Source organism: Rattus norvegicus, chromosome 11, assembly GCF_021556685.1.
Source record: "Rattus norvegicus strain SHRSP/BbbUtx chromosome 11, alternate assembly SHRSP_T2T, whole genome shotgun sequence".
Classification (NCBI taxonomy): domain Eukaryota; kingdom Metazoa; phylum Chordata; class Mammalia; order Rodentia; family Muridae; genus Rattus; species Rattus norvegicus.
Window position 1 is genome coordinate 53,473,378 of NC_141544.1, and position 22,736 is coordinate 53,496,113.

General features: G+C 35.0%; 1 protein-coding gene across 1 annotated transcript in view; it reads left to right on the top strand.

The window, feature by feature from the left end:
- The window catches only part of Epha6 (Eph receptor A6), a 962,116-nt gene that overhangs the window by 48,064 nt on the left and 891,316 nt on the right, over window positions 1-22,736 (top strand). The window contains 1 exon segment of the mRNA NM_001419529.1: window positions 11,915-11,979. Within this exon segment, the coding sequence (NP_001406458.1) occupies window positions 11,915-11,979 (65 nt within the window).

Consider the following 22,736-nt stretch of genomic DNA (forward strand, 5'->3'; position numbering starts at 1 on the left):
CAATAGATGGGCCAAGCTTCAGTATATGGATCCTCCCACGTGAGTATATGACAAACACAACTCTACTTGTTGGGGGTGGATATGTGAGGAATTAGGAAGAGGAAGGGAGCTGATATAATCAAGTCTGTTGTGTACATATATAGAATTCTTAAGGAACTAACTATTGTATTTTTAGAGACAATAATTAGCTCATGTGATGGTATTTTTTATTTCTATAATAAAATTATCTAAAAACTATATATTTTAGATAATTATATATATATATGAATATACAAGGAAAGATAGACAGATAGTATCCATGCATCCATAAATTTCATGCTGACCTTTCACATACATTATTAGTTTTATAATCATGTAGCCAAAAAGGACAAGATGACCTACATAGCTGATTTTCCTTCTTCTCCCTCTTTAAGAGTACAGCAGCTATAGGCAAATCACTTTCATTTCCAGTTTATGTCGTGTTGGATGTTCTCTCTATGCTGGGGAAGCACTCTCATTCCAACTCTCAGTAAAGGAGAACTTTTCCATGAAACACCTTTTTTCTTTATTTTCAAAATGATTCACAAACAATTTTATATTCTTTTATTCTTTTCATTCTTATTTTATTAAAATTTTATTCTGTTATTATTCCATTTATTATATATTGTAAATAAATATACTACATGATTTTAAGTTTAATAAAGTGTCTTTTAAGTTTAATAAAGGAGTTTAAAAGTAGGTAAATTAAAGACATAATATTTATATTAAGTGTTGAATCTTATATTCATGTCTGTTTGCATTTATTCTACTACTATTAAAGTTCATTTTGTTTTTTAATATTTGCTTCTGGCACATAAAATATTTTTAATTTTCCAAATGTATAAGCAATAGTAACACTATATAATCAGAGTATTTTTAGAGATAAATATAATATTCTGGATCTTTTAAAAAAATTAATGTGAAAATCCTATGAAGCTTCCCAAACATATTGTATGCCGTATATTGTATCATAAGTTTCAGAATAATATTGTATTTACATCACTCTAGCATTTTTTGTTTAATTTCTCATTATTTAAAATAAATGATTACATTTTGAGTTTTGCTAAGTAAAATTTATGTTTTGAGTTATAATACATAACTAACTGCAATTTGAACTATTGCCGTTCTATTTATAATAAAATCTACTGACTTCGGTGCTGTAATTTGTTTTTCTCCTGCTGGGTGTACAGTGATTTCACACTCTGGCAGGCACTGGATGCCTTTTGTTTAAAGCCAGCAGGAGGAGCTCTCACCTTGTTGGGTTCACTGTAATTAGTCTGGGAAATCTGCATTGTGGGGTTTTGTGTATGACACAAATGGTGAAATTAAAACATCCATGTACTGTAATGATATTAAAGTATCCACAGTTTTCAAGTTTATTTTAATGTCAATGCATCGTTTTCTTGTCTATGATGCCATTTTAAAAAATTGCTATTAGGAATTTTTTAAAGGCATGGTTTTTATATAAAAATACAGCAATTAGGAGACTCTTGTTTCTGAAAGTTAGTAAATAATTCCCCTCCCTTCCAAAGAATCTCTGCACTATTGATTAATGATTTCCCCTCCCACAAAAACATCCTCTGTAATTTTTGGAAACTCAGTAAAATACTGTTGATAAAATTAAGTAATGGTGGTTTTTTTCATGGTTCTTTCTGTAATTGTTGTGCTTGAATATTTTTACTTATTGATAGTACCTGCAAATTTTCTATATAAAACACAAAAAGGAAAAGGTTTTTTTCCCTTATTCACAAAAGTTAAAAAGAGAAAATAATTTTCCATTTATGGGGTATTTATTAAGAAAGAATAAGTCAGGATGTTTAAACCTGCACTTTCATATTCATTAGGAAATAAAACAAAATAGAAAAGATGTACAGAAAACTTCAATGTCTATTAGAAAGAAAAATTGAATAAACCAGTCACGGTAGCTATATGCCATTGAGTTATATTCTGCCTTAAGAAACAACTAAGTTTCCTTCTTTGTCATACAATGGTTAGACTTTAGAAATCCTATCCAGAATGCAGTGAATCAATTATCAAAGACCAATATTGCATTATTTATTTACACTTCAGCGAGCGGAGTGGGGCATGACTGAATGGGCCTGAGAAAAGAAATAGCAAGTTACTGTTCAGTGAACATATTCATTCATTCAATAATGTATATATATATATATATATATATATATATATTCCAAATTTTATTCAAATTCTACTCAAAATTCATTTTACTTGAAGTAATGTGTATTCAATCATTCAATAAATGTTCAGATACACTAGGTCAATAAATTCCAATGATCTGTTATACAGCATAATGGCTGTTCTAGGCTATATTGTATGTGCAACAGAAAAGTATTCTTTGATGATAGGAGAAAAACAACAAAAGGAAACGTCAGCAAAAGAAAACCTTTGAAGGTGCTGAATTTGTTTATGATTTTTACTGAATTAATAGATTTGTGGGTATATGTTTATATCTAATATTATTAAATGGTATATATTAAATATGCACAATTATTTGTAATTGTAGTCAATTGACCTCAAGAAAGATATAATTAAAAGTAGGATAATAAAAAAATAAAAATACTACACATACTGTATAAGCATTAGTTATTAAAATAAACTTAAAATTACAAAAGTATTATTAGTCTATTATATTATTATTTGAGAACTTCATACAATGCATATTAACCACACTTATCATTTAACTAGCTCTTCTAAGATCCACCCACCACCTCCCCTTAATATCCTCTTTTCTTTTGTAATAATTCAGGAAATCCAATTTGTGCTGGCTTATACTCCTTAGTTCCAAGGCCAGTCATTGAAACATGATTGAGTTTCTAAAGACCACCCATAAAAAATAAAATAAAACAAAAATAAACTCTATCTTCCTACCCAAGAAGCTGCCAACTGAAAAAAGCTTACCGGTTATTTTTGGAACTCATGAGGCTTTCCCATACCCATAAAAGAATGTTGATTTTCTTTCTCTTGCGCAAACCTTGCATCCACAGTTGCTATTGCTCCAGAATGCAGCTATTGTGTCATGTCGAGAAGACACCGTTAAGCTTCTGTTCTTCTCATATCTAGCTCTTACAATGTTTCTGACCCTGTTCCTCCATAATTCTGAGATTCTGGTGTTGGGAGAGTTGATGACCATGTCTCATTAGTTATTGAATACTCAACTGACAGGATGTCTGCAATGTGATCAGTTATGAGTCGCCAGCAATCACTACACAAGGAAACATCTCTGAGGAAATCTGACGGGTGCACTAGTCAATGGTTATAGACACATAAACACAGAGGGCAGCTTACTATTGTGCCCATTTAGTAGAACACTGGTACTAGGTTTACCCCCTGGGCCTGTGAACTTCCCAAACATGGGTTCTTGGCAAAACTAACAGTGCCAGGCAGAAATTTCTCCAATTAGAGCAGACCTTAAATCCATTAACAATGTGCTTGGCTTCCTCTGTAACATGAGTGGCATCATTGCCACATGGGCATATCCTGCCATACAAATCATTATTACAGTTACTATAGAGTGTATTTTTCCTGTCTAAAGTCACTTTCAAGTTTTATGAAGATTAATCAGCAAGTGAGAAGGCTTCCTGGTCAGCATCAACCTCATTTTTCCGTCTGATGTGACTATAGTATGTGATGTCTTAAGTAATAGGTTATTACTATTAAGTTTTGGTGTACATCCAGGAGCAATAGGAATACCCTATATTATTTTTGATGACTTCCTGGACAACTCCGAGAAACAACTCCAGAAAAGATATCCCGCCTTCAAGACAGGGTCTCAATTTGGCTTCTTTAAAGCGCATTCTCCCATGTGTAGGTTAACTCCAACTAAGCCCTTTAATATGAAAAAGAAAAATGAAATTTGTATAGTAAGATAGTAGATTTCCATATAACTTTTCTGAATATTTCCTTATGCTATTTCTCTTTACCCACATTTCTGCCATACACTTTCAACTCTTACACATTTTAAACTATCTACTATTTTTTCTACTTTATATAATCATTTTTCTGCTACCTGTCTCTTGGACTTTTTCCTCTCCTGATCTACAAATTGCCCCTTTCTAGTTTCTTAGAATTTATATGTATTACAAATTAAAACATAACTTTAAAGATTTAACACAAAGATCCACCATGAGTGAGAGCATGTGATATTTGTCTTTGTGAGGTTAACTTACACAGACGATTATTTCCAACTCCATCCTTTCACCTGTGCATTTTATAATTTCTTTTTTCTTTATATCAGAATAAAATTTCATTCTATATAGGTACCATATGTTCACTCTCCGTTCATGAGGTGATTGACATCTAGGCTTTTTCCGTGTCCTAGATATTATGAATAGAGCAGTTATGAACATGGATGAGCATGTGTCTCTTTAGTAGCAAATAGAGTTTTTTTGGGTATATGCCTAGAAATGGTATTGCACATGGTGGATCTATTTTTTTTGAAGAATTGCCTTACTGATTTCCATAGTGGCTGCACCAAATTGTAATTCAAGCACCAGGACAAGATGGTTAGCCATTCTTCACATCCTGTCAGTATTTACTGTTTTGTTTTATTGATATTAGCCATTGTTACTAGGGTAAAATGTAATTTCAAAGTGCTTTTAAATTTCTTTTGGTATAGTTGCAAACACATTTTAAGGTATTTCTTAAAAATTTACATTTTTTTCTCCTGAGAAGTCTCTATTCATTTTCATAGCCCAATTAACAGGTGGTCTACAGAATGAATATATATATATTCATATACATATAAATATATATAGACTTTATATAGACTTTATAGATTAGACTTTTCTAATTTCTGCCCGCCCCATTTCTTCAGCCCTTCATAATGACCATTATACTGCCAACTTCTGAGATATCAATATTCTTAGATTCCACAGATGAAAGTTATCATGCTGTACATATCTTTCATTGTGGTTTACTTCATTCAAAATAATAATCTCCCATGCAGTGTAAAGGAATGATTTTCATTTTTTTGTTCCTACATTGTCTGTCTCTCCCTCTCCCTCACCCTCTCCCTTTCTCTCTCCCTCTCCAGTCCCTCCCTCCTTATCCCCCCGGTGTGTGTGTTTGTAAATGTGTGTGTGTGTTATTTATCTTTTCATTTCTTGCCAACTATAAAGGTTGCTACACTAAAAATGGGAATGCAGATGTTCCTTTGACATATTGATTTTATAAGATAATTAAGACATTTTAGAGATCACTTGAAGAAGAGATCACCACGTCCTCACTTCAGTTAGTGTGAATTAATCACTAATCCTGCTACTTAATAGTGAAATAACAAAATACTTCCAAAGTATAAATGTGCTAGATAAGTAACAGTATGATTGATTATTTAGCTATCATACTGGTGTTATATGCTTTTATAGTTGTGAGATAACTTGCATTGAATGCAAGATAACTTGCATTGAAGCAAGCAATGGTGTGTGTGTGTGTGTGTGTGAGTGTGTGTGTGAGTGTGTGTGTGAGTGTGTGTGTGTGAGTGTGTGTGTGTGAGTGTGTGTTTGTGTGTGTGTGCGCATGTGTGTGTGCTATTGCAGATTCCTATTTTTGTTTTTTGTTGCTTCCAGTGTTGTTAGAATTGTATACTAAGACAGAGTAAATTAAACTATAAAGAACGTGTTTTAGAAGCTCTAGCATTTTATGTCCAGTTTTATTTCTTTCTCTGATGTTAGCCGCCATGGAAAACCATTAGCTAAATATATTAATTCATTAGCAATAGCAAATAGTGCATCCTAATCTGGTCATTCCTTCTCAATTTATTAACTAGAGTATTTCAACAAGAAAAATTTCCTTTCAGAAGCTATTTCTTTCAGCAGAATTGGTTTATACAGAAAATGCAAAATGCATGTTTTATTATATCCAGTTTATGCACCACTTATAAACAATATGCTTTTCTACAGAGCTGCAAAAATGCTCACTAAGTATGTTATTATAAAGGCATGGATTTATCATACCTGGAGTATTTCATTTACCCTTATGTATGGCCGTGTTCGTTATTTGGCCAATAGAAAATTATGGAAATGATTTGTTAGATCCCTTTGTTATTCTCTAGTAGAATATGATATTTTTCTCTGACATAGTATTGGTGCTATGAAAAACCAGCTGTAGGTCTGGAGATAAAAATGAATGAATAAATGGATAAACAAATGAGGGCACAAACACTCAAATGAAGATAAACCTTATTACTGAGACTGCTATGCCAGATGCTTGGGTCGGTGAAGCAGAGGAGAGACTAGTTTTGTGTCTTGGTGTCCTATATAATGAGTCACATGAAGACTGGGCAACATAGAGAAACCATGTCCCAATATTCAAACCAAAACTAAGTGAAAACGTATATGGTTATATCCATCTATCAGTAAATGCATCCAAACTCGGAAAATTTAGCACCAATAATGTTTTTCTTCTAGAGTATCACTCTCAAGTAGTATAAAAGATAATTGTTCATTATTATTGAGAATGGATGTGAACACTAAAAAGGAAGGCAACAGGACCCATGTCAGAATTACTCAGAGGCAAGACCGTCTCAAGATTTGGCATGTGAACCGATTAGAAATCAATAACACCTGCCACTGGAGATGTGCACATTTACTTGTAACCAAAACTTCTAATTATTTTCATCAAAGTGATATTACATGAATATTATAATGGTTTTAATTTAATATCCTCAATGGTAAGAGTCCATTTGGCCATAAGATAAGGGTTCCATATAGTGGAATCATTAATTATTAGTCATGATAAGAACCAGATTGTTTGCTCTCGAAGCATCAGATATGAAGGCCAGCTCCACAATGCCATGTAAGAAACATGGACTCAAAAGTGTGAATGTCATGTGATGTCTAATTTATATACTGGGGAAAGTAAAACTGCAGAGACAGAAACCATAAAACGAATGCCAGAGAACAGAATAGAAATGAGATTCTTTACATGGGGTCGGAAGGAATATTGAAAGAATAATGGTTTTTGGAGTTTGGTGATATTCTCAGCCCAGGTGAGTAAAGATTATGTAAACAATATAGGTATATTTATACAGAATTATGTGTAATGTACATTTCATCTGATCCTCAATAGTATGTTTCCTTGTGATTTTTTCCAGACGTCCTTAGTATTATTTTCCCTTCATCCCTCCTTCTGTATTTACCTCCTTCTCCTTCTTCAAAGAGCCTCCTTCTCATTTCTTCATGTATTCACTTGCATGCTGCTTGTCCCCTTAACTTCCCCAATTCTGCATTTATTTCCCTTCCTCATCCCTTGAGAGCAACCCTTTCCTCTTTACCTGATCATATCACTTGTAATCAACAGTGTATAGTATCTCAGCTTTACCACTTCCAACTAGCAATTGTGGTCCTTTTAATCTCCATTAACCTGGTTGCTAAGTCTATGGAACACCTATTAGGTCTCTATGCTCTCTGTTTAGAGAACTCTCGCCTCTCATTTCAGCGAAGGTTTGTTTTGGGAGGGATTGGTTTTGGGGAAGCTTTGCTTTCTTTACCAGATTGTGAATTACCTTTGGTTATAGGAAACGTTCTATAGGTATTTTTTCTCCATTAATTTGTGTATTTATTCACTTTATAACCCCATTTCCAACCACCACGTGACCACTGTGGCCTGACAAGATAGCCTAGTTACAGGAGCAGGATCCATAGATAGGCAAGAGAGTCACGCAAAGCCTTCATTTCAGTTGCTTGGGGACCTGCATGAAGGCCAACAGCATATCTGCTACATACGTGTGGGGGCTCAGGTCCAGTCCTTTTATGCTCTTTGGTTGGTTTGTTAGTCTCTTGGAGCACCCATGGCTCCAGGGTACTTGACCCTGTTGGTCTTCATGTCGAGTCTTATTCCCTTCTGTTTCCTCAATCCTTTCTCAAACTTTTCCACAGGACTTCCAGAGATCCATCTAATACTTGGCTATGAGTCTTAGCATCTCTTTTCATTGGCTGCTGGGTGGAGTCCCTCAGAAGACAATTGTACTAGGCAACCTTCGCAGGCTCATAGAAGTTCTGTAGTATACAACATTTGCAACCATAAATGCTCAGCCACCAAGGTCCTATGCACACAGCCACTTAAAATATACATTGATAAGTGGCTATTAGCCCAAATGCTTGAATTACCCTAGATCCCTAGAACAAACGAAACTCAAGACGGATGATCAAAATGTGAACGCTTCACTCCTTCTTTAAATGAGGAAAAAGAATACCCTTGGCAGGGAAGGGAGAGGCAAAGATTAAAACAGAGACTGAAGGAACACCCATTCAGAGCCTGCCCCACATATGACCCATACATATACAGCCACCCAATTAGAGAAGATGGACGAAGCAAAGAAGTGCAGGCCTACAGGAACCGGATGTAGATCGCTCCTGAGAGACACAGCCAGAATACAGCAAATACAGAGGTGAATGCCAGCAGCAAACCACTGAACTGAGAATAGGCCCCCGTTGAAGGAATCAGAGAAAGAACTGGAAGAGCTTGAAGGGGCTCGAGACCCCAAAAGTACAACAATGTCAAGCAACCAGAGCTTCCAGGGACTAAGCCACTACCTAAATACTATACATGGACTGACCCTGGACTCTGACCCCATAGGTAGCAATGAATATCCTAGTAAGAGCACCAGTGGAAGGGGAAGCCCTGGGTCCTGCTAAGACTGAACCCCCAGTGAACTAGACTATGGGGGGAGGGCGGCAATGGGGGGAGGGTTGGGAGGGGAACACCCATAAGGAAAGGGAGGGGGGAGAGGGATGTTTGCCCGGAAACCGGGAAAGGGAATAACACTTGAAATGTATATAAGAAATACTCAAGTTAATAAAAAAAATATACATCTGAATATTATCATCATCTTTGCTTCTAGAAATCTAGAATCTGAGTACCCTGTCAGAACATTGATTTTCACAGTTTATTGACACATATTTCACTGTAAATTCAGTTACTTTTTAAATATTGTCTACTCTATAAGATTTTATTTCTATTTTCCCCAAAATGATATATATTTTTACAGAAAAAGCTTAGAATTGAACTTGGAGAAAAAATCTTAAATTTATATTGATATGAAAAATGAATAGCTTGGCTGAAACATGAGAATATTTAAAAATGAGAAAATTTAGTTAACTTCAACAAAAGAAATTACTGAAAGTGCTATAAAAATTACTAAAAAATATAGACTATAAGGTTCAAAGCCTACAAATGCCACGGGAGTGCTGCTAGTGTCAGAATGAAGTTGGTTATGACGTGGCAGAAGGGAGGTCCCATGTGGTATGACCTATATCTGTGTTGTGTCTGCTGCTTGTTGGACCTCAGAGAACAGCCATGCTAGACTCCTGTCTGTAAGCACACCATAGCATATTAGTGTCATGCCTTGGAGCCTCCCCTTGAAATAGATCTCAAGTTGGGTTGGTCATTGGACCTCCTTTCCCACAGTCTCTTCTCCATTTTAATCCCTGCAGTTCTTTGAGAGAAGAACAATAGTGGGTCAGTATTTTTGACTGTAGGATGGCAACCCCATTCCTCTACTTGATACCCTTTCATTCTACTGGAGGTGGACTTTACCTTTACCTAATTCCTTTACCTGTTTGTTTTTAGAAGTTCACTATCCCAACTGTTGGACATTTCATCTAAGGACCCTCTACTTGAGTCCTGAGAGACTCTTACCTCCCAGGTCTCTGGTAGTGTCTAGAGGGGCCCCATACGTCCCACCTTCTGAGGTTGCATATCTCTATTCATTGTGCTTGTCCTGTCCTGTCTCCCCACTCACACCTGATTGTGTTCCCCCTTTCTCAGCTTTTACTATTCTTTCTTCACTCTGTGTATTTGGTGTTTTGATTATCATGTGATGAGAGAATTTTCTTTTCTGGTCCAATCTATTTAACGTTCTATAGGCTTCTTGTCCATTTGTGGCCATCTCTTCCTTTAGGTTGAGGAAGTTTTCTTCTATGATTTTGTTGAAGATGTTTTGTAGTCCTTTGACCTGAGAATCTTCTCTCTTCTATTCCTATTAATTTAGGTTTGATCTTTTCATTGTGTCCTAGATATCTTGGATATTTTGTGATAGGAGTTCTTTTGTATTTTATATATTTTTGACCAATGTCTTCTAAGGAATCGTCTATGTATGAGATTCTCTCTTCTGTCTCTTATATTCTGTTGGTGATGCTTGCATCTGTAGCTCCTGACCTCATTTCCAGGGTTGCCTCCATTTGTTATTTCTTTATTGTTTCTACTTCTACTTTTAGGTCTTGGACTGCTTTGTTTAAATCCTTTACCTGTTTGTTTTTTCTTTTCCTGTATTTCTTTGCGGGTTTTATTTGTTTCCTCTTTAAGGGTTTCTATCTGTTTGCCCGTGTTTTCTTGCATTTCTTTCATTGAGTCATTTATATCCTCCTCAAAGGACTATATTATGATATAGGATTTTAGGCCAGTATCATGGTTTTCAGGTGTTTTGGGATAGCCAGAGCTTGCTATGGTAGGAGATCTGGGATCTGATGGTGCCAAAGTATATTGGCTTCTGTTGACTATGGTCTTGAGTTTATCTCTTGTCATCTGGTTATCTCTGGTGATGACTGACCTGTGTGTCTCTCTCTGGAACCTGCCTCTTATGTACCTGGATTACTGTAAGTCTCCTGTGAGGCCTGAGGCCCTGACTGTAGCAGATCTACTGGAAGGCCCTTAGAATGTGGGGTCTTCATAGTAGCATATAATCTGTTGCCCTGGGTGCAATTAGATCTCCTGGGAGGCCTTCAGATTGTGGGATCTGTGCCCTGGATAAAGCTGATCTCCTGGAAGCCTTCAGAATGTGGGGGTCATCATAGAGGTAGACAAACTGATGATCTGCCCTGGTGGAAGGCACATGAAGGAAGGGAGATACAGTTTGAGCAGAGTGAATAGGTCCTGAGTCAGCTGGGCTCCATTGGGTCCCAGAGACTACTGTTACTTGGGAGGGTACCTTACCTGTTTCCCTGGTAGAATAGATCTCCTGGCCTTCAGGACTTCTAGTGTCTTCCAATGGACAGACACACTGATGATCTGCCCAGGCAAAAGGCATGGGCAGGACAGGAAGATTAATAGCTTTAATTTTTCTTTAATTCAGCTTGAAGTTAGTATTCTAGCTAATGCTTAGGTATTCCATGCTTTGGAAGCTATGATTTATTCAAAACGATCCATCTTCATTTTTTTCTGATGTTTACATGAAAATTTCATAGCATCATCAAAGAACAGAGACCTGTTAGTAGCTTTTATTTTAATAGACTATGCATGAAATTTAGAGAATATTGGTGGGGGAGCACCCTCATTGAAGCAGGGGGAGATAGCGGGGTTCTGGAGGGGAAACTGGGAAAGGGGATAACATTTGAGTCTGTGCTTTTGTTATGGAGTAGGCATGTCCAGTGTTGTTAACTAAACCACCGTGTGTGAAGAAAAAGCTGTGGAAAAAAATGTTCATGTATGCAAAGGAATACATAAATCAGAATATATAGACTATGGAATAATGTGAAAGGGTTAGAATTATAAGCTAAGTCTCAAAAAAATTTTAAAAATTCAATAAAAGTATATTATATGCATTTAAAAAAGAAATTCAGGGAATAAACAGTATGGCTTATTTTATTAAATTGAAAAGACTGTCATATTAAATATGACCTTGTAATGGTTATTTGACTATCAGTGTTAATTGACATTATTAAACCAAACACATATGCAGAATTTTTGCATTAATTCTAATCATTTTATATTCATGTCTGAAAGTATTGTCACAGGAAACATAAATAATTTCAAAGTAATAGTACTTTTTAAGACAGCGTGGTGAAGAAATAGTAGGATCATTTGATACTGATGTTGTAACTAATGTTGATCTATGTTTGCATCTCTTGAGATACTTATGTGAGTTTTATCTATTTCATTCTAGTTGTGTTGCTTGATACAACTACAGTGATGGGAGAACTAGGATGGAAAACATATCCACTGAATGGGGTAAGTTTGAATGCCATTAAAGGTTTCAAGGTAGCATCGATCTTGTGTTCATTGGATCGTCTCTGAAAGTTAAAGGAACCCCCAGATTTGTACACAGTTTTGCATATTACTTAAGTCACATGGAAAAGACTAAAGTTCAATTGAACTGGTAATGAATGTGAATACTATATAAATAATCTCGTTTTCATGAGTTAATATTGATTGTTTAATGTTCCAAGTTATGAATGGAATTTTTAGAAAAATTTGTACCTGTTTTCCTTAAAATAATATACCCATGTGCATATCCATCAGTTTTTTCTGTACTCAGGTTAAATATGGTAATCATAATTGCATTTCTACAGACATGCAACATATAACTAGAGTGAACAAATATGAGCAAGATACCATGTAATAAAAATATTAGTTACTACAGAAGCGTTTTTGAAAATTGGTGACTACGTATATGTAATCTTCAAGGTCACTTCTAAAGGATGATTCAAATGTATAACTCATAAAATTCTATTATCTCCTACGTATTGATATTTTAGCTGTGGTTATTACTGAGTTTTTATGTATTTCGCTTCATTTTACATAATTTCTACATTCCACTGTATTTCTGCTTATTTTTTACCTTAAGCTAAATAAAAATTGTTGTTTGTAGATACTTTTATTCTTCTTCTACCAAACAAGAAGTTCAGTAATCCATATGGGTAGATATTGTCAACAGTTTGATTATCTGTTTTTCCTACAAATATTCTCACTTATCATTTCTTTACTGATTTGTTCTACTTTACTTCCTTCATTATAACTTCGAATATGTATCTGATAGGAAAAAATTACATGGCCGTGTATTTATGTTATAGAAGCTTTCACTGGAGTGTACATTTTATAACAAATGTTATTTATTCAACAAACGCTCCTCAAACAAAAAAATAATCATGTGGAATAGAATATTTGTGTTTTAGTTGACTACTTCTGTCATTTGTTTTATAAACAATCTATCATTACAATGTTAAAGTGTTCATTTAATTCTGAGGGAATTGTCACCAAAATGTCTGAGAAAATGTAGTGTTAGGTATCATAATTTTATCTGTACTATATTATCTGAGTAAAGTTCTTTAATAAATGTCATTTCCAATCAGGTTTCATACTAATAATCAAAATTTCTAGAATTCATTGCATATACTGATAATTATATGATGTATAGTTTCCATAAAATTCTAATTTATATTTGAAATCACAAAAGCTATTGTACTAAAATTTTCGGAATTATCTAAAATGTAATTTGCAAGAAGGGCAGTGGCAGAATTCAGTTAAGTCTAAAATCCTGATATTCAGAGGAAGCAACTGTTTCTCTATCAATTCTAATGTCTACATTACAATGCGTAGGAAAATATTCACCAAATTAAGCTGTGAAATCAAAAGGTCTCAAGAAGATGAGGCACAGTAACTGAGGACTGGGAAAAAAGACACGTAAGCTCATCCTACATGGTGAATTCACCCTTCCAGTTTTATGCCTTGTGGGGTCTCCCACTTTCATAAGGGAGTGTCGTTTTACTCATTCTGTTCATTCAAATATTAATTAGTCTCAGAAACATCCTCAAAATCTTTGGCAGGAATGTTTTCTCAGTTTTCTAGGTGTTTCTTATTCCAGTCAAACTGACTCCAGTTTAACCACAGCAGTTAGAAGAGTTGTGAACATTATTCTCATATCTCAATAACAGCTGCAGGTGTGTGTGTGTGTGTGTGTGTGTGTGTGTGTGTGTGTGTGTGTGTGATGTGTGTGTATGTGAGTGAGTGTGTGTGTGTGTGTTTGTGTGGTATATGTGTGTGTGGTATATGCGTGTGTGTGTGTGTGTGTGGTATGTGTGTGTATGTGAGTGAGTGTGTGTGTGTGTGTGTGGTATATGTGTGTGTGGTATATGCGTGTGTGGTATATGCGTGTGTGTGTGTGTGTGTGGTATGTGTGTGTATGTGAGTGAGTGTGTGTGTGTGTGTGTGTGTGTGGTATGTGGCTGACATATGGACAACAAAGAACAATATACAGTTATTGTCATCTCATTTCATTTTGTGAATTCCAAGGATCAAATTCAGTTACTTGGCTTGGTAATAAGCAGTTTTACTAGTTGAGACATCCCATTGGCCTTCGTATGAAAGTTTATTTATTTTTTATTTACATTTTAAATGTTATTCCCTTTTCCGGTTTCCCCTCCACAAATGCACTATTCCATCTCCCTTCCCCAGCTTCTATGAGGGTGCTTCCCCACCCACCCAACCATCCACTCTCACCTAACAGCACTGCATTCCCCTATACTGGGACATCAGGCTTTCTCAAGGCCTCTCCTCCCATTGATGCCAGATATTTTATAGCCATTAGAATTTACTCTCCATACAGACAGAGAAGAAAACATTAATAGTTTTAATACATTTCCTTAGATTGTTATAGGCATATAAAATTTTGTGGATATAACAAACAAAATATATTACTATAATTATCATTGCTTAACTCTGTAAATACTTGGAATAAGTGAAAATCTGAATATAGCATTGTACAAATTGCTTGTTTTCTTTATCTGGAATTACCTTTCCAATATATGTAATTTTTTCCTATAGCCTTACCAAAATATTTTATCATTACAATGTTATTTTGAACAAATGGTGGTAAATAAAAAGAAGTATTCTCTTAAATCTAAATGAAATGAAAATTCATGTATACATCCCTCCACTGAACAAGAACTATTAGAAAAATAGCATGATGAGTACAAGGGATTCAGGTTCTATTCGTCATGAAGGGGTATGTGTGTGCTCATACTCGTTACCTCAAATCTCATAGTAGCTATGGTCTTTAAACTGTGAATGGCCAGTTCAGAATTATTGCTATATACTACATACTAAAATTCTACATATACACATATATATTCATATGTATAACTGTGTGTATTAAAGCTAAATTAGACATGAGGTTCTGTTATGATAACAGTGTCCTAAAACTTGACGGATTGCAGCTACCAGAACATAACTCTGGAGGAAAATTTTCAACTTATTCTAACCCAGAGGCAATTTTTGTAGGAAATAAACAGGGAAAATTGAGATCCTATTATTATTTTTGGTTTTTCCTTTATTTGATGACTTTCTGTTTTTAAAATATTTATCTCCCAGTGAACGTGATTGTTGGGGGGAGGGCGGCAATGGGGGGAGGATGGGGAGGGGAACACCCATAGAGAAGGGGAGGGGGAGGGATTATGGGGATGTTTGCCCAGAAACTGGGAAGGAGAATAACACTCGAAATATATATAAGAAATACTCAAGTTAATAAAAAAAATATTTATCTTATATTATTCTTTTTATATATACTCCTCCTTCTTCCCCTCTCTGTTTCCCCTGCCCCAGCACTAAACTTTCTTCTTTTAATGGCATGAAAAAGCACTCTACAGAGGAAAGGCTTTTGCAGTGTGACAACTGAGAGTGTCTTTTGAGTACCATGATAAATACCCAAGCTTCTCTTTTATTTTTTGAGAACTGAAGTACCAAATTTGAAACCGATCTTTAATCCTTTGGTCACTGCTTTCAAGAGCATGTTCTATTAAAATACATACTGGCTCCAGTTGAGCTGTCATTACCTAAATGTCCCTATGTAGCCCCTGTGGTCAAAATAAAAGCAGGACAGCAATGTAAGGTAGCTAGATCTCCTCTGAAAATTCCAAAGGGCGGTGTTTAAGGTTGTTGTTTTCTAACCTTCCTTTTTTTTTATATCTTGGAGGATTCTGACATACCAATTTTCTTCCTTCTTAAGAATTTTAAATCTTTTTTATAAGATAAATGATCACAAATTACTTTAATTTTCATTTAAATGAAAATATCTTTATTGTTTCTTAACGTTTATCTATGTTGAGAGAGAGAGAGCAAGAGAGAGAGAGAGAGAGAGAGAGAGAGAGAGAGAGAGAGAGAGAGAGTGCCTAAATATATCATAGTGCCCAAGGTTAATTTACAGTAGCCTGTTCTCTTTGCCTACCAAATGAACTAGAGAACAAACTTAAATCATGGCTTGTGTGTATCCTTTACCCAACTCCTTTAAGATTTATAGTCAATTTTAATATACTCTTCTAGAAAATTTATATCTTTCTTGGACAAAGTAGCTGAAAAAATAAACTTAAGGTTATTTTCAGCTCACCATTCATGAGTACAGTCCAATATGTCAGAGAATCCATAAAGACTAACTTGACCAAGCTGGTTCTATTGCATCCATGGCAGGAGAAGAGAAAGATACAACAAGCTAGTAGTATTCATTCTTGATTTGTCCTGTTTAGTCACTCCAGAACCATGCCTACCATGAAAATGGTGCTTTCCATCTCAATTAAACCAATCTAATAGGTCGTTCATTGTCAAGCATAGATGTTTATCTTCTACCCAACTGTAGATCAGTTCATTTTGACAATCAGTATTAACAGTAACAAGCACCTCCTCACAGCTTGACACTCTATATATGACACCATATAACTAACGAGCCCTAACTTTCCATCCACTGTCACAAAGTCTCATGTTCATCGTATTGCAAAATGCATTCGGTTCAATTTCTAAAAATCCCAACAGGCTTTTGCTTTTTAATATTTTCTACAAAGTTTCAAATTCTACGTCTTCTAAGGCTAAAGACAGAGTCTCCTTACAGGGCACTCAGAAAAAAACAAAACAAAACAAAACAAAACAAAACAAAACAAAAACGCTTCTAATACAAAATGGTCCTGAATGACCATTTCCATTCTAAAAGAGAAGAATGTGACATTGCACGCTAATTTCCAACCATAAGAGGAAATGGCAAAAGCTGCTGCTTGATACCCAGTATCTAGGGCTCATGATGAAATCATCTGGCCTATAAATGGCTTTAATAGAACAGCCTTCCTCGCTCTTCTGCTTGAAGCACATACAGTGTCTCTTTGAAGCCAGATCCCCTTAGTGCGTTTGGTGAGCATCCATGGGTCTGGTATATGCAACATTTTGGCAGCTCTGCTACAGCTTAGGACTCATTGCCGAGGGTTTATGCAAAGCCTTCTATGGCCTTCTGAACATGGATTGAGTCAGCGAGGTGGAAACCTGCAAGCCACACCTCATGAAAATCATTGTCTTGCACCTTACAAGCCTACAAAACTAGTATTTTGTGAGTCATGCTACCACCAAACATGGCAGTCCATTAGTTTCAACCTCAGCTTCACTCAGTTCCTCAGGACATAGGCAGGCTGACTCTTTGCCCTAAGAGAGCGTGGTCAGTTCCTGGTAGTCCTTATTCTCCTCTGAAGGACCATGAAACAGGTTTTTCTTTTATGGTTTTTCTAGGCTTCCTAATCTCAACTCCTGCTAGAATGTCTGAGTAATCTCCATATCTCCAGCTGCCACATTCCAGGCTTCTTCTAGCCCAGAGTTATAGACTTTCTCAAATTTTTAACATAAATGAGTTTCAAAGACCTATACTCACAAGTTGAGGTTTATCACAGAAACAGCACAATTGTGAGTTATCAGTTTTCTATATTAATTATGTTCACATTGTTGGAACAGTACACACTTACTCTCTGGATATCATTCACTCATCAAACCTCTAGATCAAGGTCATTTTGAAGTAAAGTCCCTCGTTTGATTATTGTCATATTCATATACATATATGTAGAATAAATCATATTGCAGTATGCACTCATTCATAAGTGGATATTAGGCAAAAAGTTCGAATTACCCAAGATGCAATCCACAGATCACAGGAAGCTCAAGAAGGATGACCGAAATGTGGATGCTCCCCTCCTTCTTAAAAGGGGAAAAAATATCCATAGTAGGGTTTAGAGCAGCAACTCAAGGAATAGCCATTCAGAACCTGACCCACATGTGGCATAACCAAAACAAGATAAGATTGATGAAACTAGAAAATGCATGCTGAAAGGGACCGGATTTAGATCTCTCCTGAGAGACATATCCAAAGCATGTCCAATACAGAGGTCAATGCTAGCAGCAAACCATTGAACGGAGAATAGGACCCCCTTGGGGGGAATCAGAGAGGTATCAAAAGAGTTGAAGGAGCTTGCAGCCCCATAAAAGCAACAATGCCAACCAACCAGAGCTTCCAGGGACTAAACCGCAACCCAAAGACTATACATGGACTGACCCTGGGCTCCAACCTCATAGGTAGCAATGAATAGCCTAGTAAGAGCACCAGTGGAAGGGGAAGCCCTTGGTCCTGCCAAGGGTGGACTCCCAGTGCAGGGGAAAATGGTAGGGGGCAATAAGGGGGATGTACATGGTGAATACCCATATGGGGGAGGACAGGGGAGGGAATGGGGACTTATGAACAGGAAACCGAGAATGGGAATAACATTTGAAATGTAAGTGAAGAAATATATTTAATAAAAATATAAAAAACCATATTGCAGTCCATATCTATAAAATCATATATGTCAATTTTAAGAAGCTTTATGTTTTACCTCAGACTGCCAGACTGTAAATACATCCTGTAAGCATAATGACAGTTTATAGCAATCATGGAAATAATGATAGCAGTGATAAATGGAGATGTGTGGCTAATTTGATACAGATCAGAATAGGGGAATAAAAGCTGAGACATTAAAATCTCCTTTAAGAAAACACAGGACCATGAATTTAAGTCAAACCGCTGACTTTCTTTCATCTAGTCTTGTAGTGAGTTAGGGAAATGACCTTCCTGCTGCACGAGAAACAGATGAATGAATTTCTGTAGTATATTAGAGGCCATAAGATGTAAATATTTAATAGATATCTACAATCCCTGTAACGTTTCTCCCAACTATCTCATAACACCAGCTCTGAATAGCATCTAAAAAACAATTGATTGCTTTCTTATATTTTCATTAGCTGCAAGAACATATATTAGACAAGGTAAAATTAATTATGAGCTAAGGACAGGAAGGAATGGCAATTTAGAAAATCAGATGTGAAATGTTTATTATTTGTGAATAAGTGATTGCTTTCATATTCCTGGAGCACTTAAAAGTCAGTATGAATTGAATTTATTTTTTTTTCAGTGGCTTTGCTCTTTTTTTAACATAGAAATTTAATCACTCCTTGTAATCGTTTCTCTTTTGAAAAGAATTAGCATATTTAAACCAGGTCATTAATTATATGATATACTATTTTCTTTCTTTTTTTACATTAATACTTCTAAGTTTTGATATATATATATATATATATATATATATATACACTTCTGGTTTTGTTTTTAAATTAATTATTGTGTTGCATGGTTCACCTAAGATGCTGGCTCTGTTGTTGTTGCTGTTGTCTCTGTTGTTGCTGTTGTCTTGTTTGTTTGTTTTGTTTGTTCGAGCAGGTTAAAAATCTATTTTAACCAGAATTGTTTAAATGCATAAACATGACTTAATTTATTCAGCTGTCTATATCTAAACATCATACAAGGCCACATAAATACTTTAAGATATTAATAGTAAAGCCTAACAATAGATTTAACATGTCTTAGGAAGTATTTTTTAATACAGATAATTGGTTCTTGTCTATAATCAACTCACTCTTCTACCTCACAGGCAAGTAGCATGCCCTGTAGATTCTATTTCCTCCAAGTCTTTTAACCAGTATCCTTCCTCACTCTCATCTACCACTCCATGGGTTCATTTAACTCCTTGTTGTTTATCTCTTGACTCACCGTGGTATGTTTCTTTCTCCAGAAACTACCTTTAGTCACTCAAGCAGTGATTCAATGTGCATCTTCTGTCAACCATGTCTCTATCCTATTAATAAGATTTTTCTCTCCTCTCATTAACCTACATCCTCTGTAGATATGTAGAGTGGCCATTATCTGCCACTCTCCATTCATCACCTGACATTTTCTGAGCTTCATTTAGCGCCAGTTTCCAGCCTTTCTGAAAATTCCCCATTTCTGGTGGCCTGCTTACTTTTCTCTCTGGCTATCAGAACCAAGTTCTCTAGTCTGTAGTTAAAAACAGTAAAGATTCATACTCTTTTCCTGAAAACTGGTACTACTAAAGATTAGTTCAGAAAACATTATTTCAGAATGTGTGAAGCTCAGTGCCTATCGCAGCATTTGAACCAAACTGTGTGGTGAACTATTGATTGTAAATTGGCAGTTGGTATTGTATGGTATAACAAACTGGATGTTTTTTATGTAAGTAGAATTAAATTAGACAATGTGTATAATATGACAGGAGTGCAAGAAAAGTTGTTTAACAGAGAAATAGAAGCGCAACTGACTATTTTAATAATATACTAGTTGAATACTACATTTTGCAAGTGTAATTAAAGATGAAAAAGTCTAGTATTAACTGTACAGAAATCCTCCCTGGAGAAAAAGGCAAAACTGTAGCAAGCATTTAAGTGTATTCTTTTTCAAAAATTTTTAAGTACATGTAGGAAGGTTTAGTATTTGTTGCTAATTTTGTGTTTTACTAGTCTGACTCATGTTCCTATGATTAATTTTCTCATAAAATTCAGGTTCATGGATTGGAAGAAAGATATTTATCTATGAAATACAAGGACTGTAAAATAACTTGGGAACTTTTTATGTCATGAATGAAGACATAATATAATTTCAGAGAATTAATGACTGGTTTAGAGTGGTTGATGTGCTGAATCCCATCTGGGAAATATTAACCCCAGTAGGTTATTAATCCTGCAAAATGTTTTAAAGATGATATTTAAAAGCATAACCTATGGATCCTTAATGGCTTATAGATGAAGTACAATTTTAGAAAATTTAGAACAAAGGACTATGTTTTTAAAAGCATAGGTCAGCATTAAATGTTGAACAAGATTTTTTTAATAATATGCACCCCATGAAATTAGTATTTTGAAATAATTTATAGTAATCAAAGTAGGCTCTTAAAATGATGTATTTTGTTTTCATTCAGCAAAGTAAAACTTGTTGATCAAGAAATGTAATGCTTTACTTATTTTCATCATCCATATAATTAAGAAGCACAAATGCAAGAAAAAAGGTAAAGAAGCTTTTTAAATAGGTATATAAACAAAGTCTGCACATATACATACACATGAATTCCCTTTGAATGTTTATACAAAGTGAGCATAATGTCTTGGAAAAATCATATTAATTTTTAATTTTTATTTTAGCTTTCAAATTAAATTTAGTTAAACTGTATAATTGCCTTAAATGTAATGCCCTATTATGGTTACCTTTAAATAAAGCTGCGAACATTTTCTATATTGTCAATATATGGGAAAAGTCACATATAATCATCAAAACTCAGTTATTTTTATTTATGTTATTGATACATTATGCTAATTAGGCAATTATTAATAATAATGTACTTAGAGCAAAACTGGATTATTTCTTGTGTGCCAGTTAATTTTACTAATAGTATTACCTTCAGTTATCAAATAACTACAATAAGACTAGAATGTCTATATTCTGCAAATATCACAGCTTTTTAGAAAAACAATACTATGAAAATATATTTGTTTTAGCATAATCAACATCTATCGTGATGTTAGGACTGTATTTAGTTGTTATTTTCGCTAAGGTCTCTCCAAATGCCCTCATATTGATATCAAAAATTTTTATAAGTAAGTATTAGTTGTTTTCAGATATCAGTGTTCTATTTTATGTGAATCTTATGAAACATGTATGCCATTTGTTATTGACCTGGAAGTTGACTAGATATCTTCATTTCTATGGTCTTGAAAAACATCCTCATTTTATTTCTTGGCTAGACAGCTCTAATAATTAAAAATCTCTGAAAAAAAGGCAATGGAAAATTTTCTTTTGGCCCACTTTCATAACTTCTTTTTCATGCTCAACTGACTTATTGCCTCTGAATTAATGGGAAGACAGAAACTTAATGGCAGAAGGCCCTGGGGGAGGAGCGTTGCTCACCTTCATATACTCAGATATAAAAAAAATGGTATAGTAGATGACAAAAAAGGGTCAGGTAAGAAATGGACTCTTTAAAGGCATGTTCCAATAAATCACCTCCCAACTTCTAATAACTCATTCATGTGTAAGTTTGTAAACAATTAATCCATTGGTAAAGCTGGTGTGCAACTGCATCTTAAGTTCGTTAACTCGTGAGTCCGTGTGGAGATAATTTATGTCCAATGGAAGACAATTATTTATTTTTAGTTAGTGTCTTATTTTTCAAAACAAACTTGTTAGGTATTAGAACCTTACGATACTATAGAAAGCCAGAACAATATCTCCACTTTGCTTCAGAATAAAGAATTTCAATTTAGGAGCAAAAAGGATGCTAATTTATTATAAAGGCATCTTTACACATCTTATCCTAGGCAGCCCCTTCTCTATTTAGGCGTGAACACAACTTGTACTGTATGTCCTCAAAATACATTCTTCTGTCGTTTTGTCTTTGTGTGTTAAGGTAAATATGACATCTTGCCCTGATCTGATGTTAACGAAAACTAACAGGAACTCTTATAAAGCTATAAATATAGATGCAACATCAAAGTATATATAGAGAAAAGAACAAAGTTAAAATGTAGTTCATTTGAGCTTTTCTGTCAAGATATTAATATACCTACCCCCTGCTTGTTTCTTAGTTGCAGTTGCTTGAAATACAACTGTGAATGCTCAGTCTAGATTATATATCTCCATGGAGAATGAGGGTGTTATGAACTCTCACACCCAAACTAGGCCATTTATAGTTTCTCAGAAAGGAAATATCAGTTTTCTCTAAGAGCACAGTCCCAGGTAAGTTGACCACATTCCATTGGATGATCTCATATCCATATGGACTCATGAACTGGGCTAAATGGATTTGATTAAA